The following is a 27,082-nucleotide window of genomic DNA, read 5'->3' as shown; positions in this document are numbered from 1 at the left end:
TGTTGGTAAATAAACGCCTTTAAGCCAGCGTGTATAAATTAAGAGTTTAACTAGGCTCTGTAATATATAAATATAAATTTAACATATATAAGATAGGCAATAAGAGCCAAATCGCGGATGACAGTGCGTTATTCTAAACGAAACTAAATTTTTTCGTTAGAATTAAATACCTGTGCACAAGGCACCAAATTTTTACTTGGACACGGCCAAGATATAAAATTGGAATAATCTCTACAAGAGATTTTTAATTCCATGTATCCCCTATTCCCCCTAAAGAAATAAAGTGCGAGAGAAAAATATAGATCCGAAAGTCGCAGAATCGGGAATCGAACCCGAGACCTTTCGCTTGCCGGGCGACTGCTCTTCCAACTGAGCTATTCAGATCCTTTCGATTCTATACTTTTCTCTGTTATATATATTAATGTTGGTAAATAAACGCCTTTAAGCCAGCGTGTATAAATTAAGAGTTTAACTAGGCTCTGTAATATATAAATATAAATTTAACATATATAAGATAGGCAATAAGAGCCAAATCGCGGATGACAGTGCGTTATTCTAAACGAAACTAAATTTTTTCGTTAGAATTAAATACCTGTGCACAAGGCACCAAATTTTTACTTGGACACGGCCAAGATATAAAATTGGAATAATCTCTACAAGAGATTTTTAATTCCATGTATCCCCTATTCCCCCTAAAGAAATAAAGTGCGAGAGAAAAATATAGATCCGAAAGTCGCAGAATCGGGAATCGAACCCGAGACCTTTCGCTTGCCGGGCGACTGCTCTTCCAACTGAGCTATTCAGATCCTTTCGATTCTATACTTTTCTCTGTTATATATATTAATGTTGGTAAATAAACGCCGGTAAATAATCGGGAAAGTCGCGTTCTCGGGTTCGATTCCCGATTCTGCGACTTTCGGATCTATATTTTTCTCTCGCACTTTATTTCTTTAGGGGGAATAGGGGATACATGGAATTAAAAATCTCTTGTAGAGATTATTCCAATTTTATATCTTGGCCGTGTCCAAGTAAAAATTTGGTGCCTTGTGCACAGGTATTTAATTCTAACGAAAAAATTTAGTTTCGTTTAGAATAACGCACTGTCATCCGCGATTTGGCTCTTATTGCCTATCTTATATATGTTAAATTTATATTTATATATTACAGAGCCTAGTTAAACTCTTAATTTATACACGCTGGCTTAAAGGCGTTTATTTACCAACATTAATATATATAACAGAGAAAAGTATAGAATCGAAAGGATCTGAATAGCTCAGTTGGAAGAGCAGTCGCCCGGCAAGCGAAAGGTCTCGGGTTCGATTCCCGATTCTGCGACTTTCGGATCTATATTTTTCTCTCGCACTTTATTTCTTTAGGGGGAATAGGGGATACATGGAATTAAAAATCTCTTGTAGAGATTATTCCAATTTTATATCTTGGCCGTGTCCAAGTAAAAATTTGGTGCCTTGTGCACAGGTATTTAATTCTAACGAAAAAATTTAGTTTCGTTTAGAATAACGCACTGTCATCCGCGATTTGGCTCTTATTGCCTATCTTATATATGTTAAATTTATATTTATATATTACAGAGCCTAGTTAAACTCTTAATTTATACACGCTGGCTTAAAGGCGTTTATTTACCAACATTAATATATATAACAGAGAAAAGTATAGAATCGAAAGGATCTGAATAGCTCAGTTGGAAGAGCAGTCGCCCGGCAAGCGAAAGGTCTCGGGTTCGATTCCCGATTCTGCGACTTTCGGATCTATATTTTTCTCTCGCACTTTATTTCTTTAGGGGGAATAGGGGATACATGGAATTAAAAATCTCTTGTAGAGATTATTCCAATTTTATATCTTGGCCGTGTCCAAGTAAAAATTTGGTGCCTTGTGCACAGGTATTTAATTCTAACGAAAAAATTTAGTTTCGTTTAGAATAACGCACTGTCATCCGCGATTTGGCTCTTATTGCCTATCTTATATATGTTAAATTTATATTTATATATTACAGAGCCTAGTTAAACTCTTAATTTATACACGCTGGCTTAAAGGCGTTTATTTACCAACATTAATATATATAACAGAGAAAAGTATAGAATCGAAAGGATCTGAATAGCTCAGTTGGAAGAGCAGTCGCCCGGCAAGCGAAAGGTCTCGGGTTCGATTCCCGATTCTGCGACTTTCGGATCTATATTTTTCTCTCGCACTTTATTTCTTTAGGGGGAATAGGGGATACATGGAATTAAAAATCTCTTGTAGAGATTATTCCAATTTTATATCTTGGCCGTGTCCAAGTAAAAATTTGGTGCCTTGTGCACAGGTATTTAATTCTAACGAAAAAATTTAGTTTCGTTTAGAATAACGCACTGTCATCCGCGATTTGGCTCTTATTGCCTATCTTATATATGTTAAATTTATATTTATCAATTATTTTAGTTTTGCAGGGAGTCAATCAACGCGGAATCGTTTCTTAGTTACGAAAATGCTAATTAGAACGTTTCTTAGATCGTTGTTTCTTCAATAAATACTAAAAACCACATTTAGTAATTTTCTGTGGAAATAACCGTGAACTTAAACCCCCTGCTTATAATTATTTTAATCTTGCAAAGAGTCAATCGATGCTAAATCTTTTGTTGGTCAATTTCCGTGAAAATCACTAAATGTGGTTTTTAGTCTTAATTGAAGAAACGACGATCTAACAAACGTTCAAATTAGCATATTCATGATCAACGAACAACTTCACATCGAATAAACCCTTAATAAAGTAAATTTAACAAAAATTAATTTTGTAGGGGCTAACTTTACGGCTACTTTTAATTTTTATTTTTTGAAGGACTGATCTAACAAACGTTTTTATTAATCTAACAATCATCTACAACGACTTACAAACGATTAAAAAGAAAATAAATTGAAAAAATTAAAATCGAGGAGCCAAGTTCACGGAGGTCTTCAGAAGAGACTTTTTTATATTTAATATATACAGGGTGTATCCTAAAAAATTGGAAGTATTGCAGTGGAGGATTTAAGACACAAAAATAAGAGAAAAAGTTTATATAAATATGTCTGATATGACCTCGTTTTCAAGTTTTTGAAAACTCTCTTTTCAATAGAAATTCGAGAAATTCCCGGAATTTTGGATAAAGTCAGACACTATGATAAGACGTGTTGAAGCCTTTTTTCAAGTTAGAGGTAGTCATTTTGAGCACTTGCTGTAACCTTAATTATCTTAATTTTATTGAAAAATATATTAGGCTATAACTTGAAAACAAGGCCATATCGGACATATGTTTATATGAACTTTTTTTGCAATATTTTCCAAATTAAATTATTTTCCATTGCAATACTTCCCAGTTTTTAAGACACCCTATATATGTACAAGACTGACAATAAAAAGAAAATATATTTTGCATATATCAAATGTTATAAAAAATAATTATTAATTAAAATTGTTTTTTGAGTAATTTTGATTATACCATAATTGTAACATGTGATTTTAAATTGTTATAGCTAACAGAGGATATCCCTAACTTAAAGAGTAGTTCATGTTTCCAAAAAAGAGTAAGTGTTGTTAAATATTTTCTACATATGTATATCTTATACATATAATAAGTTATATAGTGTTTTGAGTTGCTATTTGTCGTCTTTAATTATATTATATTGGTTTTTATATATAATATGATATTGGTAAACATTTTAGACGTATTCTATGGCAGAACTTGATTTTAAATTATATGAACTAGAAGACAAATGTGCTAAGAAGACGAAATAAAAATTATTAAGTATGTATAACAATTTTTTTAAATTAAATTTCTAAAAATAAATTGCAAGAATTATATTAGTTTTTCTCATAATACTTTTTCTTGCACTTGAATATAACATTTTCAATGTTTAAGTAACTAAAATTTTTATCTTTTTTAAATAACTATGTTTTTCTTGTAATCAATTTATTTCATTATTCTATGCAAAAGTTATTAAGGTAAGTTTATCAAAAAATTATTATATTATGAGATTTTTCATATTTTTTGTCAAAAATATATCAAAATAAAATATCAAGAGACACGGTAGTGTCTCGTGACAAGTCACAAAATCGTGGTGAGGTACTTCCGTGTATCTTTACGCGAGTCGGACTTTTGACAGCATCTTATATTATCAGATCTCATAGAAGGATTGAACTGATCGTATTCTCGATAGACTTAATCGATAGCTTGGGTTTAAATTGTATTAGAAAACTGTCTTTACTTTTGCTCTACGTATTATATATACAGAGATATTACGATGTAAAGTTTGACTTTATAATAAAAGTGTAGGATACCAATGGGGGAAAGAAATGTTTTACAGGACACTCCCACAGGATATTGCACAACACTTTTATTTAACAGTAGTGGAAGCAAGTTTATTATACGAGAAATTATTCCAGAAGGCACGCACGCCCCTTGTCTAACAGCTCCGACACGCTCGCCGGTTGTGCTCCGTTTTTCGATACACTTCTTTTTTTGCGGATTTCGACACCCACACGAAGCACGCTCGCTTGTATCAAACACCCAGCACCTTCACTAGCGTTCCTATGCCTCACAATAGTTTGCACTCGTTAATCTTTTCATTACTTGAGTACTTTGAAATACTACGCCTACTTTCTCTGCGCGCTACAACCATACTCCTTCGAATTCTCCAATTTGCGTACTCATCCCCTACTCGAACGCTCTCGCTTTCCTTACGGCGATTTTTGTAATTACTGTAGATCTACTTATCGACCTTATTCTGCTACAGTTTCGGCCATTCTGACAATTAGTTCGTCCTCGAACTATATATTCTTTTTTTTTTCAAATCTATATGATTAACTTAAAAACTAACGCATTTATTCTAAATGTTGACAATAACTTATTTCTAACGCTCAGAAAGGATTTTTTTTTCCTGTTCTTATCTGTTTGCCCTATTTCGTGTTTTCTTATATTTTAATGAGGTGAGTTGCTATTCCGACAGGTTGTTGCGTTCGGTATCGTCTTTCACTTCAGGCTCAGGCGCCCTGATCCACGGCTTTATTTTGTCTGCGGAGAATATAGTATTTAGTGGCTTTTGTGACAAATTATAGCCCGGTATATCGGTAACGACGAAACCCGTGTGAAGCTGGCCCCCCAACATTAAAAAAAATTAACTTTCTATAGCTCATTCGATTACACATTGTTTGCACATGTATGCACATTTCGAATTTTCGTTTGCACACCTCTAATAAAAAAGTTATAACCAAAACAATTTTGGGGGGGCCAATTTCACAATAGCCCCCCCAATATGAGCAAATTTGATCCAAAATAACTTAATCAATAGATTTTCGTTTGCACATTTCGAAACAAGTCAAATTTTTGTTTGCACACCCTTAGTTTAAAAGTTATAAACAATTAAAAATCCGTAAAATGTCAAATATGAGTAAACAAGTTTAAAACGCGAGAATTTGATTCAAAATGGCATTAATCGAAAGATTTTCGTTTGCACATTTCGAAATAGGTCGAATTTTCGTTTGCACACTCTTAGTTTAAAAGTTATAAACAATTAAAAATCCGTAAAATGTCAAATACGAGTAAACAAGTTTAAAACACGAGAATTGGATTCAAAATGGCATTAATCGAAAGATTTTTGTTTGCACATTTCGAAACAGGTCGAATTTTCGTTTGCACACTCTTAGTTTAAAAGTTATAAACAATTAAAAATCCGTAAAATGTCAAATACGAGTAAACAAGTTTAAAACGCGAGAATTGGGTTCAAAATGGCATTAATCGAAAGATTTTCGTTTGCACATTTCGAAACAGGTCGAATTTTCGTTTGCACACTCTTAGTTTAAAAGTTATAAACAATTAAAAATCCGTAAAATGTCAAATACGAGTAAACAAATTTAAAACGAGAGAAGTGGGTTTAAATAATAATTGATAGATTTAATACCGCCGGCAGAGAGAAGAATGAGAGAGGCCACGCCGCCGTTTTTCGTCAAACGCTTTTTCTAGGCTGCTCACTAGCGTCACGTACATCCATTTTACGAGCGTCTGGAACTACATGGCCACATCCACTTTCGATGTCGGTAAAAGAGCCAAATTTAGTTCATGTCCGTGCTACATCCACAATTGATAGACCAGAATACGACGAAGATCAGAGTTCAAGATCATATGTTTTTTTTTTTTTTTTTTTTTAATAAATCAGAATTATAAATGAATAAAAAATAAGAAATAATAAATCAATTGTATTTATAAAATATTTTCAATAATTTTATATTCATTTACAAAAATAACATCCCTGAAAATTAAATTGATTGCACAAAAAATATAAAAAATAAGAAAATAAATATTGAAAATAAAATAAATATATTTGTATAAAAATAACAAAAAATTAACATAATATTATAAAATAAAAATAATAAAAAAAATAAAACTTATGGAAAATAATTTATCATAAAAAAAATTTCTAATAATATATATTTAAATAAATTTAAATGAATAATTAAATATACTTTGAACTTTAAATTATACAAAAATTGTTATATAATATAATATATGTATATTAATATTTTTTATTTAATACATATATACCACGTGTACAAAAATGTATATATATATATATATATATATATATATATATATATATATATATATATATATATATAAGGTGTCCCGAATTTTGCGAATTAAAGTACCATAAAAAGAAAGTTTCTCGAAAAAGTAAATTAAAAAAATTTTTACCATTTTTCATTCCAAACAGTATTTTTTGAGGTAAAAAGATTTAAAATTGGCCAATTACAGAATACGATTAAACGGACGCCTATCCGTGAGTCGATTATGTTATATCCTAATAGCACAACATCCGAAAGATATTCAGAGGATATCCAGAGGACATTCGAACATCCTCAGGATGTTCTCTGAACGTTTTTAGGATATGTGTGCTGTTTGGGTAGTGACCATGCACTTTACGCACTTCAAGTGTCCATTAAATCGTAATCTATAATTGGCCAATTTAAAATTTTTTTACCTCAAAAATTTTATTGTTTAGAATAAGAAATAGCTTAAACTTTTTAATTTATTTTAAAGAACTTTTTTGCTATACTATTTTGACTCGCGAATTTCGGAATCCTGTATATATCAGTTTTTTTTTTTTGTAGGAAGGGAAAAATGCATTATGCATTTCCCATCGGCCGTCCGACGGGGGTATGTGGGACTCTCACCCACTAAAAAACCCTCCGCTCTAAAAAAAAAGCTGTAATTAAAAGTATTCATTATTATAAAACATATATTTTGTGAAAAAAGATATTGTTAAATAATTTGTATTTAATCATATTTATTATGTTAACGTGGAATGCATGTTTAAAAAAATTAATAATATATTGTAATTAAAGATTTAGGTACATATGTGTATATGTATTTTAGTTGGCATTTAGATATGCATGACGTAAAGATTGCAATCACAGTTGAAATAATTACATAAATCGCTCAAACTAACAGGTCTTATCACGGGAAATCTACATATAATATAGATTTTCTATAACTAAAAGAATCAGTTATATATTTTGATGTCTTTTGTTATCTATTTCTGTTAAGGCGTCTTATTATTGTAAGTGATTTGTCAAAATCACTTACTGTATACTATATTATTAACGGTATTCATATGTATCTTCTATGATTATATTAGAATACCGTATGCCAACAAATACATATACGATAGATTTCATTTATTGTACCGTGTTACTGTACTTTCTTAAAATTTTATTATTATATATATCTCGTGTTATATGTCATTAGTAATCAGAAAATACATGATTTTACAATTTCTTAGCATGTTTGCATAAAAATATTTTATTTAGTCCGTGATTAAACCTGCTAGTTAACGATTTATGTAATTTGTTTCAACTGTGATTGCAATCTTCTAAGAAATTGAAAAATTCATGCTTATTTTTCTCATTACAGGAAAATAATACTCATTACTAAATGTAACATGATTTGCAAACATATTTTAATGAATGTAATTTCATGATACACAGTATAAATATTTCTTTTCAATGACAAAATTATGCAAGATATATATAACAATAAAAAAATGAAGAAATTTTTTTCAAAATTACAAAATAAAGAAATTATATTATTTTATAGAAAATACTCATATTAAAAAATAATTCTTTTTCTAGATAATTTTTACTACGTTCCACGTTATTTTATGTTTTTTCTATTCCTTACCTTAATTTTTTTAAATATTAAAATTAATAAATATTTATATATTATTATATATATATAAAATAATATAAGATGTATATATTAATATTAATTACTATTAATTAATAATAAAATAATATAAAATAGATATAAATATGAAATATTTAATAAATAAATGTATAAAATATTTATAAAATTTATTAAATAAATTTTATATAAAATTCTTAAATATTTTTTTTTTTAATGGATTATTAATAATGATATTATTTTAGACCTTTGTGGTTTTTCTTTCTTCATATCATTTTTTTCTTATTTGTAATTAATATAATAGTGCTCAAGATGATCTTACATTTAGTATCCTTTATTTTTTACTTTTCTTATATATACTTTTATTTATTTATAAACCTCTTAACTTTTTTGTATGATGCACTAGCTACTTTGGCAGTACGATTGTTATATCTCGTACGGGAATATATTTTTACAGTAATCATGTATTTTAATGCTTGCATCCGATGATTATAACATTCGTTATTTTTATCTAACCAATCTGGATGAATTTGATTCGTTGCATGTACACATTCCATCACTATTTTTTCAAGCATCTGTGTGGATGACCAATGGCTTTGCCATGTACAATTAAACGCCATTAATTGCGTTTTAGTAATATTTGTGTATAGAGTTGTTGGTCGTACTAATTTTGTTACTGTTGGAGCATCTTCATCTGTATTTGGATATTCACGAAATTCTATATATTTTTCATTTGCTGCAGGTTCATCCATTGGTGTTTTCATCATTGCGTTGCGGCAATCGTCACAGTTACTTTTAGCAATACTTCGCCGTGCCACAAATCCGGCAAAAAATGCAATGGCATTTTCATTGTAATTGCTATCAATCGGATTTATATTATCAATTTGTTCGATATTATATTCTTCGAGAAGAATTCTAACATCTTCGTCAAGCAATTCACTTTCATGTTCAATATATTCTACAGTCGCATTGCTCGTATTCATGACATTTTCTATTGTCTTAACAAGTCGACTTGGTCGATTAATAAGAGTTACACTTTCTGTACATTGAACATTGCCCTTGTCGCTAGTCTAAATATATCCTGTGGAAAGTATATGTCTGATAGATAATCGGATCATTCTTGCGGTTGGATTTGGATTAAAACCTCCGCGTTGTCTCAATTTAGAAAACAAATGTTCGACAGAATCCTGATTACACAATCCTGTCGCAAGTTCAAATCCTTCGTATTGATTTGCAAGTTTTTTATAAGTTGCAAGAATAGCTCGTATAGTTAATGGAAAACCTTTGAAACAAAGAATTTGAACTAGATTTTCCGCCGATTTTGACCATCTTGAGCACCATTCGATAGAATCTGTTAACAGATTTTCAATATCTGAATTTCTGAAGGATAATGGTCGTTTTCCGCCAAATGTAATATTAAGGCTGTAACTGTTACAAGCATCAATAATATTATTTAAGCGTGTTGCAAAGTCAGCTGTAGCTTCCCACGTACTCGTATTTAATTCTTTTGCATTACCAGCTGTTCTTATTGCAGCTGCAAATGTGTGACTAAATAATTGAAAAGCTCTTTTAACATTCATCGCTTCGAAATTATTTGGACGAATATGTGCTTCTGTTATATGGGATAATAAATTTGAGCCTCCTTTTGTGGCATTGTCAATATACCAAGTCATTTCAAAATCTGAATACGATGCGATTATTTTTCCATCACAATAAATGTTTTTGTGCGTTCTAAGAAAACTTGCCAATCTTTTTACCAGATGAGGAAAATCAAAAGATGCGTTATATTTTTTTCCATTATGTATAAAACATGGCCTCTGTGCATCAATACCGAGTTCACTATACGCACTTTGATTACATGTGCCTTGATCACATGTTAAAAGTTGCACATCAGCACCCGTTGTACTCAATCTGTCTAAACATTCTTTTAATAATATTATTATTTCTTCTGCTTTCATGCATTTTCCCGGAAGGAAATATGCTAAAGGCTGTCGCCATGGGTGACGCGCATTTAAACTGTCTAGGCAAAAGACAAATACGCATTTAGATCTTTCTGATTTTCTTCCTAGAGGACCAAGATCGACAAGACCTTCTATTTCATCTAATTTTTGCGAATATTTTTCATAAGGTTTTATGGCCATTTCGTCCCATTTTAAGGCACACACTCTTTCCTCTACTGGTAAATAAGAAATCTTTTCCTTTAATTTTTGAAAAATAAAATCACAAAATCCTGGCCGTACGTCATATTCTTCCAGCCATCTTCTAATAGTTCGTTGCCCTGGAAAATTGCAACCTGCTTTTCTTAAGCGGCAGAAAGCAGCAGGTGAATAATAATATAGTTGTCTTGACAGATTTTTCTCTTCTTCTGTATATGCTGCATTGCGTTTATGCAGTTGCAAATTTATCATCGCCTTCGCAACAGGATTTAGATCTTGTTCGTTTACCAATTTGTTTAATATTATTTTCTTTTGTTTATCTTTTTTTGACGTTTTACGTTTTTGTGGAATATGACGTAAACGATATTTCAGATATCTTACTTGTCTTCGCAATCGTATATTTTCAGATTTTAGATATTTAACTTTTGCACATAACTTATGTATTATTTCATTTTTTGTATTTGTTTCTGTACTATTTTTAGTACTTCTTGTATTATTGCACGGAGGAAACAGAACTCTTTCATGCATTGATGGCTCAAGATGCGCCGATTCTATTATATTTGTATTGTTATTATTATTATTATTATTATTATTAGACGGAGGAGGCGTAAGAACTCTTTGATGCATAGATGGCTCAATGTGCATCCATTCCATTATATCTTCATTTTCTATGGAAGAATTAAAATCTAAATGTCGTGGCTGATAGCATCGCAATGAATTTGTTCGTTGTTCAAAAGTTTGTGATTCTGGATGCTCGTCTATTACATTTTCATTAACAACAGTAGACGTAGATGATGTAGTAGATGTTGATACAATATTCTTTATACTTTGTTCTTCTTGTAAATAAAGCACTTGTTCCATTTGCATACTTTTTCTTTTCTTATTTTCATTATTGTTTAGGATTGAGAAAAATTTGCCGCGCTGGATCGAACGAAAATTCACGGATCAGTCGAGAATTTAGGTAAAAGCAATTGCCGCGGGCCTAACACGGCAGCACCTCGCGGCACGCACCGCGGGAAGCGCCGCGGAAGCAAATTTTCGGCCAATTAGCGCGTTCCGCGTGTACCCCTCGCGATCAGGCGGTCGATAGTGTGATCGATGAGGGTAGCATTCCGTCGGAGACAGTCGTCGCGGAGAGAGAGCCGGCGTTGGTCGCAAGTCAGACCAAAGAATTCGCGTTACGGTGTAATAAGTGCGTGAATGTATTATCGCGACAAATACGAACAGATTTGCGCGGTATTGTGTGACATATCGAGAGTGAAGAGTTAACGGGTAATCGGATCTCGTTCGCGACGCAACATACACGTTCTCGCGACGAATTCGCCATTGTCTCGTGCATGCTACGTGCACGTGATCGAACATTACGAGTATTCGGATCCTGCTGGAGGATTCACTGCGATATTCGCGTATCGGTGAATGCATGTCGTGCATTCTCTCTCTCGCTCGTTCTCTCTCTCTCTCTCTCTCTCTCTCTCTCTCTCTCTCTCTCTCTCTCTCTCTCTCCCGCGCTCTCTCTCACAATTGTCGTAGTACGCCATCGCGACGAACTCGCCGTCGTATTGTGCACGCTGCGTACACGTGATCGACTCCTGCGAATATTCGAATCTTTCTGGAGGATTCTGTGTGATAGTTAATTGCATATAAATGCACGTGATCGAACATTACGAATATTCGGATCCTGCTGGAGGATTGAATGTCACATAATTGAAGACAATTATTAAGTCGCGTCAAATCATATGTGCGCGTGTTCGATAAATTATAACGGTCGTCCACAAGAGGACAAATTTGTTGTTGTACGATTCGCGATCGTGACTTTCAAATAAGACATTGTTTTCTCTTGCGACAAAAAACATTGGTGTCGATATCGAACAAACAGTTTTTTCTTTTGTGATCGCGAGCTTCGAAACGTGTACAGCAAACGCTTTCGATTCTCATATCGAGTTTTTGTTCTTTTTTCTTTGATTTGTTTGTGTCAAGTCCAGGTGACTTTCTGACATGTGAAATAATAAATTGATCTGTTTTTGTTCATCAACTTCAAGACTTCTTTTCAATTCGGCTTCCTACGTAAATCATCAATCTCAGCGCACACATGGGTGCGCGATCACCCTATTAAGATACAGTCCACTCAACAATTATCCTATTGTCCATCCATCACATCTCTCATGAGATTCCTATGATTTCTTTCCAATAAAAAAAAAAAAAACGGGTGAAGGATTTGAGAGGCGGCGCGCGAGACGCGGCCCTAAAAAGGCCGAGCATGCTCGTTCGTCGCAGCTTCGCGTCGGACCACGGTTCAAGCCGCGCGTTCCCAACATTTGGTCCTTCGAGCCGGATTTGAGATTGGTGACGTATTGAAAAGTGAAAAACTCAAGTAAAAAACGCAGTGACATTGCAAGTACATTCAAAATCGGACATCATCAAACGCTATCAGTGCATTCAAAGAGAGTGACAGCTCGGTTCGTAAAAGACTAATTTGATTAAATTCAGTGTCGTTGAAACCTCAGTTGATTAAATTCAGTGTCAAAATGGAAGAAGCTCTCGCAAATCAACAAACTGCTTGCTATTCAGTTGCTCGAGCTCTCGACAATTTTAAGAAGATCGGTCGGTCAAATCTGACGGCCGCCAAAATTCGCTCGCGAATGACGAGCTTACAAGACACGTGGACACAATGTGTACGCAATGACGCGACACTGCTGCAGCTTGTTCCTGACGAGAAGCAAGTTTAAATTCACTACTTCAAAAAGGAGACCTTCGCCTTCCACGAGGACCTCTATCAGGCAGCTATGGACTACATGAACGAGTGCTTGGAGGAGCTGGTTCCAGTCGTAAGTCGTGAAACCTCTTTCAACGCTTCGTTCGCGCATACAGACTCTGCGTCATTATCGGTCAAACATCTTCCTCCCATCAAATTGCCGCCATTCACCGGTAAGATTGAGGAGTGGGAGACTTTTCGCGATCGGTTTCAATCGCTTATTATAGACAATCGCGAATTATCGAACTTCAGTCGCATGCATTTTTTAGTGTCAAGTTTAACAGGCTCAGCTCGCGATGCGATATCAGGTATTAAAGTCACCGCGGATAACTTCTCGGTTGCGTGGAAAGCATTAACAGCGCGTTTTGAAAATAAGCGCCGATTAATTGAGACTCACATTTCGAATTTGTATAATCTTCCGAAAATGACTCGTGAGTCAGCTGTCGAGCTTCACGCCTTACGCGATAAAGCCGAACAAGCGATCTCAACATTGCAACGTCTTAATCGTTCGCCGGACGATATAGTCAGCGACATGTTAGTTTATTTTCTCTCTCAGAAGTTCGATCCCGCCACGCGCCGTGCGTGGAAGTTAAAAACGAGCGATATCGAAAATCCGCCAACATACAAAGAAGTATTAAAATTTATTTCGTCGCGTGCTCTCGCGTTAGAGGAACTTCACCCTCGCGATAACGACAAGACCAAGTCACATGCGAAAGTGACTAGCGCAACAGCGACTGCGTCATCTAATATAGTGTGTTCAATGTGCAAGCAATCGCACATTCTCTCAAAATGTCCGCAATTTGTAGCAAAGAGTCCGATTCAGCGACGCGAATTGCTTAAGAAATTTCGACGAATGTTTTAATTGTTTGAGTGATAAACACATGTCGATCAATTGTCAAAGTAATTTCACATGTCGAACATGTAATAAACGACATCATTCTATGATTCATCTCGATTCGGACTCATTGCAACAAGTTACAAATGCGAACAATACGTCAAACGCGAATGACGTCATCGACAACGTGCCTAACGTTACGGCACTCTCATCAGTTACAATGACAACTGCGCCGACTCCTGTTGTCTTATCTACTGCAAAGGTGAATTTGCAGGCGCCTTCTGGACGCTCATTGGTTGTCAGAGCCTTGATTGACGGTGGATCAGAGCTCACGTTTGTGACGGAGCGCGTTGCTCAAATATTACGTCTCAAGCGTATACGAACGCTTACTTCAACGTCGGGAATAAGCTGCGCTGACACCGGTACATGCCGATCTGCGGCTCTGATTCACATCACTCCTCGCAAAAAATCGAAACCAAGGTTCACAACGGTTGCCTATATTATGAAGGCATTAACGAGGTATGCTCCCAGAAACGCTTCGCAATCGCAAGATTGGAAACATATTTCCAATCTGGATTTGGCTGACGATGATCCTACCGGATCAACACCGATTGATCTCATAATAGGATCCGATTTATATAATCACGTACTCGTTCACGTACGTAACGGACCGCTCGGTCAACCAGGTGCAATTGAATCGCATTTCGGATGGATCCTATCCGGAACAACCTCTATCCCGAATCACGTGACACAACCCTCTCATGTGGTAACTTCAACTCTCGTAATTCCGCCTGTTGAGGATGCGAGTCGCGTCGTGCAATCAGCTCAGTTAAATCAACGTTACAGTGTTGTCGCTCATTGTTGTTCTCTCGAAAATCAATTGTCTAAATTCTGGGAGGCAGAAGAAACACCTCAATCAATTGAAATGTCTCCAGATGACGAACAATGCGAAGAACATTTCAAACAAACGCATTCGAGAACATCGGATGGGAGATATATCGTGCGTCTGCCGTTTCGAAACGGCCCACCCATCGAAATCGGTGAATCTCGCGAAATAGCCGCGCGTCGGCTTTCGTCGTTACTTCGGAGAATTAATAATCAACCTGCGATTAAGCAGGAGTATTCTGAGTTCATGAGCGAATACGCACAGTTGAATCATATGAAAGTAATCGCACCGGTGGATTCAGTAAATTCACAAGTCGTGTACATCCCTCATCATCCGGTCATTCGAGAGACTAGTTCGACAACTCGGTTGAGAGTCGTATTTGACGCCTCATGCACAACCTCTAACGGTATCCTCGCTCAATTCTCACATGTTTACTGGGCCTAAACTACAGTTAGATCTGCAATCGGTTTTATTACGTTGGCGACAGCACAAATACGTTTACTCCGCAGACATAGCGAAAATGTATAGACAAATATTGGTCGACTCGCGAGATAGAGATTATCAACGCATCCTATGGATAGATGAAAATTCGAATATTCAAGAACATCAACTCCTTACGGTAACATACGGTACGGCTTCCGCACCGTTTTTAGCTCTTCGAGTCATTAATCAGTTAAACGATGAGGAAGGAAGCTCGTTTCCACTAGCATCTGCGGTTTTAAGCGAGAACGTCTATGTGGACGACGTGCTGTTTGGGGCCGAAGATATGCCTCTCCTTAAACAGACTCGAGATCAAGTTTGCAAATTGTTGAAACGCGGTGGATTCGATCTTCGCAAATGGGCGAGTAACAAACCGGAGTTGCTCTCAGATATTTCATCGGATCATCACGGGCTCGCACAGCTTAAATTATTCGAGACTGACAACAATCTGAAGGTTCTCGGTATTTTTTGGAATCCGACGCACGATTGTTTCCAGTTTCAAATTGAATTACCACAGACTCTCCCTTCTACAAAACGAACGATTCTCTCTACCATAGCCAGAATATTCGATCCACTTGGATGGGTCACACTCGTGGTTCTCAAAGCGAAAGTTTTTATGCAGAAATTATGGCGACACAAAGTAGGCTGGGACGACAATCTCTCAGAAGATCTCCTTTTACAATGGAGCGTGATTTATAAATCACTTCCTTACATCAAAATCATAAAACTTAGTCGCTGGATTGGATGCGATTCAGATACCAAGAGCATCGAGTTACACGGTTTCGCGGATGCTTCCCAAGTAGCTTACGCCGCAGTAGTTCTTTTGAGAGTCACAACATTATCCGGTCATACAACTGTTTCGCTCCTCGCTGGGCGATCCAAAGTCGCGCCTATCAAACCGCTGACAATCCCTCGATTAGAATTGTCAGCTGCGGTCTTATTAGCGCGCCTAATTGAATTTATCAGAAAATCTCTTCATTTCACGAAAATGCCAGTCCATTGTTGGACAGATTCGAGTATTGTGCTGTTAAACAAGCACCCATCTCATTGGAAAACTTTCGTCTCGCATCGCGTAACAGAGATTCAAACACGAGTATCTGATGGCATTTGGCATCATGTCAGTACACATGAAAATCCCGCTGACTGTGCATCTCGCGGTTTACTCGGCACAGAATTGAGCGCCTTCGACATTTGGTGGCGCGGACCTTCCTGGTTGAGTCTTAAGCAGGATGATTGGCCCACATTCACAATAACGCCGATAGACGAAACACAGTTAGAAGAAAAATCGTGTCAAGGGCATCAAGTTAACGCTAATGAACCATGGAATCTCACTACTCGATATTCATGGTGGCCGAAATTAATACGTATTACCGCCTACATTTACCGTTTCATAAGGAAGTGTAGAAAGAAACACACAATAGGATCGAACAACAAGTCTCAATATCACGCTCTTACTACAGTTGAATTCAACGAAGCACGAAACTTCTGGCTGAACTTCATTCAGTTAGAACTATTCGAAAACGAGCTCCATAATTTAAAGTCAAACAAACCGTTGCCTACTCACAGTCCAATTCTCTCATTAAATCCGTTCCTGGATTCTGACGGTCTAATTCGCGTTGGGGGGCGATTAGAACACTCGTCATTATCTTTCCAGTCCAAGCATCCAATCTTATTAGCCAACCATACGATCACTACTATGATCATCCGTTATACGCATGTTGTATCTCTCCATGCCAGTCTTCAATCCACTCTTTCAAAACTTAGACAAGAGTTTTGGATTTTGAGAGCAAGAAGTCTAGTAAGGTCGGTTATTTATAAATGTGTTCCGTGTACAAGAGAAAAGGCTCAAGTAGCTAGTCAACTGATGGGCCAGCTACCTACAAGTCGTGTTTCGGCGCCCTCTCGAGCGTTTCTACATAGCGGTGTCGACTACGCCGGACCAGTCTTCACACGTGCTTCAGCCGGCCGAGGAATTACCTCGCGAAAGGCCTACATAGCACTCTTTATTTGTTTAGCCACACGCGCTATTCATCTCGAACTGGTTAGTGATTACTCGACTGCTGCCTTTCTTAACGCTTTTCAAAGATTTTGTGCGCGACGTGGATTACCAGAGGTCATGTACTCGGACAATGGCACTACGTTCGCAGGAGCAGACAAGGAGTTGTCGCAAGCGTATCGAGACGCTCAAAGCGATGTTAACTTTCTCAACTTCATCGTGTCAGATAACATCACATGGAGTTTTATCCCTCCCCATGCTCCACACTTCGGTGGATTGTGGGAGGCAGGGGTCAAAAGCGTTAAATACCACCTTCGTAGGATATTAGGAAATCACACCCTCACTTTCGAGGAACTTACTACCGTGCTTTGTAAAGTTGAAGCATGCTTAAATTCAAGGCCCCTGTGTCCATTGACTGATTCGATTGACGATTTTGAAGTTCTCACTCCGGGTCACTTTTTGATTGGATCGGCAATCACAATCAATCCAGAACCTTCTGTTCTGCAAATCAATGAAAACAGACTGTCACGGTGGCAGTTGCGACAGATCACGGAGCGTTTTTGGAAGCATTGGCACGCCGACTATATTAACACGCTTCAACAGCGAACTAAGTGGCGAAAGGCAAAGTCACTTATCCATATCGGTTCCATGGTTCTGATTCAAAATCCTCTTCTTCCTCCTTGCAAATGGGAACTCGGACGCGTAATCCACTGTCAACCAGGCTCTGACGGATTAATTCGAGTAGTTTCCGTCAAAACAGCGAACTCGGAATATAAGCGTCCCATAACTAAGTTATGTGTGCTTCCAATCGACGTTGATTCTGACGATTCCATCGAGGATCAGCCTCGAGTGTCAAGCAATTAGCGATAATTCTAGTGTAAGTTAATTATACGATTCTAATTCTAATTACGTTATAATTTATGTAGCAAGTAAGTCAAGTTTATGTTCATTAGTTAAGTCAAAGCGTGCAAGTAAAATCGCCAAGGCGGGCGGCGCTTGCAATCCTAAGTTTAAGGTCGTGCGAATTAGTACGAACAGCGGATACTGTTGTTTACACGATCTGCGTTAAATGTTAAAATCCGTCCGCGATAACAACAGTGATCTTTAGAAGTCAACTTTAAGTCAATATTGTCAGCCGTTTCAGGTCTACAATTTCACTTTAGTGCGATCTGAGCGTAATCAGAAGTTACATCTCAGTATCTTATATATTGCATGGGATCAATCGTGACGAACAATCACACGCAATTAGTTTTCATTTAGCAAACCTCACTCACACGGGAGTGAACGATGCATCCTTGTGTAAGGTATACCGCAAGATCGAGTAGTTTCGAAATTCAAATTTCGAGGCGGGCGGTATGTTTAGGATTGAGAAAAATTTGCCGCGCTCGATCGAACGAAAATTCACGGATCAGTCGAGAATTTAGGTAAAAGCAACTGCCGCGGGCCTAACACGGCAGCACCTCGCGGCACGCACCGCGGGAAGCGCCGCGGAAGCAAATTTTCGGCCAATTAGCGCGTTCCGCGTGTACCCCTCGCGATCAGGCGGTCGATAGCGTGATCGATGAGGGTAGCATTCCGTCGGAGACAGTCGTCGCGGAGAGAGAGCCGGCGTTGGTCGCAAGTCAGACCAAAGAATTCGCGTTACGGTGTAATAAGTGCGTGAATGTATTATCGCGACAAATACGAACAGATTTGCGCGGTATTGTGTGACATATCGAGAGTGAAGAGTTAACGGGTAATCGGATCTCGTTCGCGACGCAACATACACGTTCTCGCGACGAATTCGCCATTGTCTCGTGCATGCTACGTGCACGTGATCGAACATTACGAGTATTCGGATCCTGCTGGAAGATTCACTGCGATATTCGCGTATCGGTGAATGCATGTCGTGCATTCTCTCTCTCGCTCGTTCTCTCTCTCTCTCTCTCTCTCTCTCTCTCTCCCGCGCTCTCTCTCACAATTGTCGTAGTACGCCGTCGCGACGAACTCGCCGTCGTATTGTGCACGCTGCGTACACGTGATCGACTCCTGCGAATATTTGAATCTTTCTGGAGGATTCTGTGTGATAGTTAATTGCATCAAGAGACACGGTAGTGTCTCGCGACCAGTTAAGGGCGTAGCGGAGACACCGTGTATCTTAACGCGAGTCGGACATTTGAGTCTTTATAATATTTCGAATCCTCAATAATGGCTGAAGCAATCGAGTTTATACTAGACTTAATCGATAGATTGAGTTCGAATTATATAATAAAAGTGTCTTTATTTCTGCTCTACGTGATTTGTAAGCAGAGATATATAAATGCAAAGTCGAAATATGAAAAATTTCTATTAAGAAACGTCCCCGTCATCATTATCATCATTATCATCATTATCATCATCATTATCATCATCGACCACGCATACATAGTAGTATCGTGCTACACGTATTCACACGTATACAACACATGCGCACACATATATCACACGTACACAACACATGCAAGATGCATGTAGTGGTAATTTTGTCCATCTCGCACGTTTTACAACAGATGGCGATAGTGGCGCTCCGCCATATCGGCAGCGTGCGGGGTTATGTTGGCTAACTCTCTCTCTCTCTCTCTCTCTCTCTTTCTCTCTCTCTCTCTCTTTCTCACACACACACGCACACACACACACACTCTCTCATTCTCACTCACTCACTCACTGTTCGTCTTGTGTACTTATTTAGTACATTCATGATCGGCAGCGTGCGGGGTTATGTTGGCTAACTCTCTCTCTCTCTCTCTCTCTCTCTCTCTCTCTCTCTCTCTCTCTCTTTCTCACACACACACGCACACACACACACACTCTCTCATTCTCACTCACTCACTCACTGTTCGTCTTGTGTACTTATTTAGTATTCATGATTAAACATCTATATGCATTAATGTGAAATTTACTTACAATTAGTTTACTTGAAATATTCAATCTCTAAAGTGTTTATCTTATAAGATAAGATAATTAAATAGGATAGTATTAGAATGGATAAAAAATAGCATTTCGATTTTTTTATCCATTCTAATACCATCCTATATTTATCAATGTCTTTTTACTATTTTTTATGTATTTTATGTTTTGTGTAAGAAAAATTATTTTAAGCAAAAGAAAATAAAGGGAAAATATTATGACTAACGGATGGTTGAAAATAATTATTACTATTTATAATACTTACCATTTTTTGCTTATTTTCATTATTATATCTTATCCTTATTATATTTTTACTAATATTCCTAAGTAACAAACAAATATAGCAAACAAAATGTTTAGAACTCATTTTCAGATATTTTAAAAATGTGAAAAAATTGATTAAGTCCCTTCTTTTAAAATTAAAAAAAAACATTTATTTTAACATTACTGTAATATAAATATTTATTTAAGGTTTATTAAATATTTAATATTTTATTAATAAAATATTAACAAAAAATATTAACAAAATAAATATTTAATAAACGTTAAATAAATATTTATATTACATTGACGTTAAAATAAACGTTCTTTTAATGAATAAAAGGGGAACCAAATATTTTCACATTTTTAAAATATCTTTGAAAATAAGTTTTAAATGAGTTTTAAACATTTTTTATACTTTATTTGTTTAGTAATATGGCTTAAAATAATATTTAATGGATATTGCGATTAATAACTTCTAACGTTTATAGGATGAACTGTGGGAAAAATTAACGGAAATATTAAATACAGCTGGATGTGGGCCGTGTAAATCAGCTAAAGAATGGACCAAGGTAAATTTTATTACATTTTATTAGTGTTTTATATAAAGTTACATATATGTGATAAAATAGCGAGTTATATGTATAGTATATAAATATATATAGTTTTATGTTTTAGGAGCAGTATAATAATTATTAATATTAATCCCTGTTCTTTGATATCCATGTCCTCGTCCTCTTCCTCTTCCCCTTCTTCTTCCTCTGCTTCCTCGTATCCCGCGTCCTTTTCCTCCTCGTCCTCCTCTCATGGCAGATTTTACAGCTGCATCAATAAGACCTTTTAAATCTTCTCTCTGAAACAAAAAAGTAAATATAATATAGTAAATAATAATAAAAAACGTAATAAATTGTAATAATTGTAATAATTATTTTAAAAAGATTAATTTTTTTACATTATATATATATATATAACAAAAATAAATATAACAATTATATTAAATAATAATAAGTTATATTAAAACCGGAAAGATAATAAAATGACTTAATAAAAAATGTTTTAAAAGGATTATTTTGCATTTTTTCTAATAATATTGTATGTAAAATACAATTCTGTATATATGATTAATTTTATATTTAATATAAATTGTATTTATATAAAATGTGTAACTTACACTTAATGCTATTAGCGCTGACGCCTCCGTTGACGCTGGTACCGGTGCCTTCTCTGGTGCCGGTATTTCTATTGATGTCGACGCCGGTGCCGATGTCAGTGCTAGTGCTGATACTGGTGCCAGTGCTAGCGCCGGTGTCAATGCCGATGCCGGTGCCAATGCCGGTGTCGATGTCGATGCCTCCGCCGACATCATAGTTGATGACATCGTTGATGCCGATGTCACCGATGCCACTGTTGACACAGTTTCTGCCGACATCGTTGATATCGGCATCAACGATGTCATCATCGGTGTTACTTGTTTTGTCAACGGAGAGAATTCCAATATTCTCTCTCCAGTTTCCTGAAAAAAAATTGTAAAAAATATACTGTATATAAATACTTAAAACAGGGATGCCGGTTGTCGGAAAATGAAAAAAAAGATAAATAGAAAGTGAGAGAGAAGGAGATATGTTTCGATATCGAGACACTACTCGCTGAAAAAAGATTCCGAATATAGAAATTTCATCGAAGCTTGCTCGCTCGTTCGAAAGAGTTCTGATTTTAACGTTATTATCTTAACGGTATCTTAAATAAGGCCTTTGACGAGCAATTATTATATAAAATTAAATATATTTATTAAAACATTAGTATTAGTAGAGTTTTACAAAAATTAGTGTTACAAAATGTTATTATCTTGTATCTCGATAAAAGATCACGAGTAATTCCTTGAGCAAGCAAATCTGAAGGCTATTAACCGAAAAGAATGAAACGTAATAGATTTCGTAAAATATTGTTTTATCTCATTCGCTCTTATTTTTATCTCATTGTCGCTTTCTTTTATAAATATTACTCAAAATTATAATATTAATTCTATAATTACTATTCTAACATTAGATTATACCACACGACGTGAAACTTTTATATCATAAAAATTAAAAAATATTTTTAGATATGTGTTGCGTACTTACTATCGCAATATGACCCAACAGACAAATTTTGTCAGACCGACCAGGCTCACTGACTGAGGACTGACACGGACCACGGACGGCACGGACTCACGTCAACTGAACAACTGAAGCACATGTACTTACGCATGCTAGCATGTCCGCACTGTTGCCGATAATTTTGTCAGTCACGCACGCGCAGTACTGATTAAATTCAAGCGCGATAGATCGCGAGCAATAAAAAGACAGCCTTAACACAATATTGTTTCACTTTTTTTGTTCTTAATTTTATTTAAAAATCTTTTGATAGAAATATTAAAAAATAAAAAAATTAATTTGATAAAATAATATTGTAAAATAATAATTGTAAAAATAATAACATTAATTGTATAAAATAATATTAATAAATTAAATTAATACTTTTCATAAACATCATAAACAAGAGCATAAAAATTCAATTTATATATTTGAAATTAATTCGAAAATTTTGTCCAAAACTTATCTCAAATTTTGTAGGCAAATTACAAAAAGAATATTCTGTAACATATGTATAATTAATGCAGATACTGTGTGTTAATAGATTTAGTAATCGATTCTGTATAATGTTTATGTTTGATGTTAAATAACTATATTATGTACAATAATATTTGTTTTATATTAAACATCAAAAATAAAAGTCGTATACGCACACGCGCAATTAGTGTGAATAAATTGCAGAAATTCGTGAATAAATACAAAATATCATCTCAAAAACAAAATGAATCTTACTCAAACATATTTAATATAAATTATATAAAATAATACATTATTTATTTATCAATTAATACAAAATATATTGTAGAATATTTCATATAAAACCTTTAAATAATTAGATATCACGAGTTGCAGATAATAGTACAATAAATAAATGCACATAATTATATCACGAAATAATGAAATGTTTAATTATTGAGATCTATTTTAATTAAGGTTACATTTATTTTAGTTTATTTTTATTTATTATCGTTGTCTTAGTCTAAATTTAGTAAAAAGGCAGTGCAAAAGAGCTTTAAAGTAGGCAATATAAAGAGCAGTATCAATTATTTATTTATTCAGTTTAAAGGAAAGAAAAGGAATTTATCACGAAATAATAAAAAAAATTAAATATTTATTCTAGAGTTAAATATTAAAATATATAAAAAAAGAATATAACATTTTTTATAGAATATAAAAATAAACTTTATGTTCTATAATTTTCTGATACTTATGATTGTATTATTAAAACAAACTGAATATAAGTAAAACAAAATTGAATAGAAATAAAAAATGCAAGTACAAAATATAGCAGAATATGTAATTAAAGATGATATAAAAAATTTACCGCTGTTGCTTATCCATAAATGATATCTGTTATCAGTCTGCAATGGGAATCTATATAAACGTTTTCCTAGAGATCTTGAACTCGTACAGTTTTTATACATGCACTTATCGTAAAAAGTATCTAAACGGCACTGATTAGACATTTTTCTTTATTTTTTATAACTATTGTTATTTTTTATAATATTATTGAAACGTAAACAATTTTGCACTTATCAGAACAACGCACTTCGCACACAAACACAAAAAATCCTTTACAGATAATTTTGCGTGTAAAATCCTTTACGGACAATCGTGAAGCACGACTAACACAAAACAGCGCGTATACTTCTCTCACGAGGTTATCAAGATAGCGAATGATACGTCGACTCGCAATTGCTCGCAATATGATCTCTTCCCTCCTCTACCCTACCACACATTCAGATGTTCTTTCCGAAAATTCTTACAGATTCTTACGGATATCTCAATATCGAAGTGTGTGTATGCGTATGCGCATGTGTATATCTGTACACGAGCATTTATTTTGCCATGCAATTTTCTTAATTTACTTTTTCGAGAAACTTTCTTTCTATGGTACTTTAATTCGCAAAATTCGGGACACCTTATATATATATATATATATATATATATATATATATACATTTTTGTACACGTGGTATATGTATTAAATAAAAAATATTAATATACATATATTATATTATATAACAATTTTTGTATAATTTAAAGTTCAAAGTATATTTAATTATTCGGGTGGAGTTCCGAATAGGTGAACCCTCCGATTTTTTTGAAACTACACTATTTTTTGTATTTTTGAACGCTGATTACGAATATGATAATGAAAATTTGCGACTAGGTCATTTTCAAGGTCAAAACTCAAAAAAACTGACAAAAATATAATTTTTTAGACATTATTTTGTTAAATATTAATGTAAGAAAAAAATGTTTCAAATAAAAGTTGTAGTTCTTGTAAAAATACATCATTTATGCCATATACATTTTTTGCGTAAAACTGAAAGTTTTTGAGAAAATCGATGTTAAAGACTAAAAACGGCGGGTAAAGTTCCAAAAAGTGCTCTTCTCTGATTTTTTGAAACTCAGTATTCTTACGTATTTTGATGCACTGATTACGAACATTATAGTGAAAATTGGCGCACCTTTCATTTTCATAGTGAAAATCAAGAAAAACCCATAAAAATTATAGTTTTTAACAGTTATTTTAGTAAATACGACAAATCATGATAAATATTTTAGACAAAAGTTTTAGATCTTACAGAGAAAAACATTTTACGTCCTATTAATTTTTACCGTACGAATGATAGTTTTCAACAAAAACGATGAAATCTAAATCTTATATCTGTTCTCCCATCTAAGCATGTACTTTGCAATACATATACGATTCTACATAGGTTTACAACTTTCCACGTAGAGTGAGGTTCCACGCAAACCTATTTGTCTAGTTTTTCGATAGTGGAGCCCCTCGCAGGGGGGGCGGAACGCACTGTTTCCACGCATACACTTTTCCACGCGAAGCGAGATTCCACTTGGGTTTGCAACTTTCCACGCAGAGCGAGGTTCCACGCAAACCTATTTGTCTAGTTTTACGGTAGTGGAGCCCCCCGCAGGGGGGCGGAACCCACTGATTCCACGCATATACTTTTCCACGCGAAGCGAGATTCCACATGGGTTTGCAACTTTCCACGCAGAGCGAGGTTCCACGCAAACCTATTTGTCTAGTTTTACGGTAGTGGAGCCCCCCGCAGGAGGGTGGAACCCACTGATTCCACGCATACACTTTTCCATGCGAAGCGAGGTTCTACGTGGATTTGCAACTGTCCACGCAGAGCGAGGTTCCACGCAAACACTTTTCCATGGGAAGCGAGATTCCACGGAAACCTATTTATCTAGTTTTGATTCATGATACATTTTTCGTTGCGTAGGGGTCTTGCTAATATTTTCTGTACCTAATACTTTTAATATATTGTTGACTCATCATATTTTTAGTAAGGTAAAGATTTAATAAATATAAACTCTTTGCGCGCACATATCTTGCGACTTTTCATGCAAAGCAATGCTTATCATCCATCGTTTGATGCAAAATTTATTATTACACTGCTTTACATGGGTTTGCGACTTTTCTTGCAAAGTAAGGTCTACCTCTTATTGTTCTGTGCTTCGGATGCAAAACTAGGTTTATAATTATAGATAGTTTTATATAGTTTTGCGACTTATATGCAAAGCGTAAATTTCGAATAAAAGTTTTGGAGCCTAATTAATAAGGTTGTTTCTTTTAATTTTTTTTGTTACGAAAAAAATGGATAAAACATACAATTTGTTTTTATTGGCGTCTATTTTTCAAAATCGTTAATCAACTCTTCAGTGGTTGAGAGAAGTTGGTTTGATTCCAACACAAAGGTTCTGCAGTCATCATAAAAAATACATGAATTTGCTAGAATCTGATCTTGAATGCGGAAGATTCCTTTGTATGAAAAAAGGAAAGTATCGACATACTGCGACTGTTGCAGAGGATACATGGTTCGAGAGGTGTCATATTTCTCCTGCGGCATGTATTCTCATAACGTACTGTTTTTCTGTCAATATGTCGTTTAATCAAACGATTCGAGGAAGCAGTATTATTGATGGGCAGTATATATCTCGTGAAACTGTAGCCGATAGATTTTCTTTTTGTCGAGAAGTCTGCATGGCTGCACTTGATGAGGAGTTTCAGGAAGAGGGTCTTTTGGGAGGTGGAATCATAGAAATTGACGAGTGTAAGATTGGTCGTCGGAAGTACGAACGAGGACGTGTTGTTGAGGGATCATGGATTCTCGGAATGATTCACCGTGGACATGCTACTAATTATCGGCTCGAAATTTGCCCGGACAACAAGAGAGACAAAGATACTCTTGTAGCTTTAATAAAAAAACATGTGATGCCTGGGACTGAGATCCATACGGATTGTTGGAAGGGATATATAGATTTGGAACATCATGGATATGTCCACAAGACGGTGAATCATTCTGAATTTTTTGTAGATCCGGAAACTGATGCTCACACTCAGAATATTGAGTCGTCCTGGCGCTGGATGCGTCGTGAATTATCTCGCGGTGGTGTTCAAAAGAGTTCTATCGC

General features: G+C 35.2%; 5 protein-coding genes across 8 annotated transcripts in view; 3 read left to right on the top strand and 2 right to left on the bottom strand.

The window, feature by feature from the left end:
* Positions 1 to 21,566, top strand: part of Mocs2B (Molybdenum cofactor synthesis 2B) — a 35,574-nt gene extending 14,008 nt beyond the window's left edge. The window contains exons 6-9 of one of the 2 annotated variants that reach the window (XM_029309540.2): positions 3,508 to 3,558; positions 3,698 to 3,779; positions 20,993 to 21,073; positions 21,180 to 21,566. In XM_029309540.2, coding sequence (XP_029165373.1) covers positions 3,508 to 3,558; positions 3,698 to 3,769 — 123 coding nt within the window. In that variant the 3' untranslated portion in view covers positions 3,770 to 3,779; positions 20,993 to 21,073; positions 21,180 to 21,566. Of the gene's footprint in view, positions 1 to 3,507; positions 3,559 to 3,697; positions 3,780 to 20,992; positions 21,074 to 21,166 lie in introns of both variants that reach the window. The other variant, XM_029309539.2, reaches the window with a different exon arrangement.
* LOC146723719 (uncharacterized) lies at positions 8,447 to 11,224 on the bottom strand. The gene is given in 1 exon segment (XM_085481299.1): positions 8,447 to 11,224. A coding segment is annotated over 1 exon segment (2,448 nt). The 5' UTR covers positions 11,021 to 11,224; the 3' UTR covers positions 8,447 to 8,572.
* Positions 14,060 to 15,283, top strand: LOC146723718 (uncharacterized). Its single transcript, XM_085481308.1, has one exon. It carries the CDS (start codon positions 14,060 to 14,062, stop codon positions 15,281 to 15,283), a length of 1,224 nt encoding a protein of 407 aa, XP_085337434.1.
* LOC114936360 (uncharacterized) lies at positions 15,360 to 18,179 on the top strand. Its single transcript, XM_085481307.1, has one exon. It carries the CDS (start codon positions 15,360 to 15,362, stop codon positions 18,177 to 18,179), a length of 2,820 nt encoding a protein of 939 aa, XP_085337433.1.
* LOC114936365 (uncharacterized) lies at positions 21,075 to 24,157 on the bottom strand. Of its 3 annotated transcripts, none has more exons than XM_029309541.2 (3): positions 23,958 to 24,157; positions 21,673 to 22,014; positions 21,075 to 21,354 (listed from the first exon to the last, which is right to left on the bottom strand). In XM_029309541.2, coding segments are annotated over exons 1-3 (486 nt in total). In that variant the 5' UTR covers positions 24,100 to 24,157; the 3' UTR covers positions 21,075 to 21,352. The 3 variants fall into 3 exon arrangements, 1 of the variants encoding a protein (XP_029165374.1); XR_014924422.1 differs by lacking the exon at positions 21,075 to 21,354 and adding an exon at positions 22,622 to 22,725 and having other exon boundaries at positions 21,949 to 22,014; positions 23,958 to 24,017; XR_014924421.1 differs by lacking the exons at positions 21,075 to 21,354; positions 23,958 to 24,157 and adding an exon at positions 22,622 to 23,022 and having other exon boundaries at positions 21,949 to 22,014.
* Positions 24,158 to 27,082: the final 2,925 nt, after the last annotated feature.

Source organism: Nylanderia fulva, unplaced genomic scaffold (assembly GCF_048542155.1).
Source record: "Nylanderia fulva isolate GAGA-0341 unplaced genomic scaffold, ASM4854215v1 Scaffold172, whole genome shotgun sequence".
In the NCBI taxonomy this organism is placed as follows: domain Eukaryota; kingdom Metazoa; phylum Arthropoda; class Insecta; order Hymenoptera; family Formicidae; genus Nylanderia; species Nylanderia fulva.
This window is presented reverse-complemented; position numbering and strand designations above follow the sequence as displayed.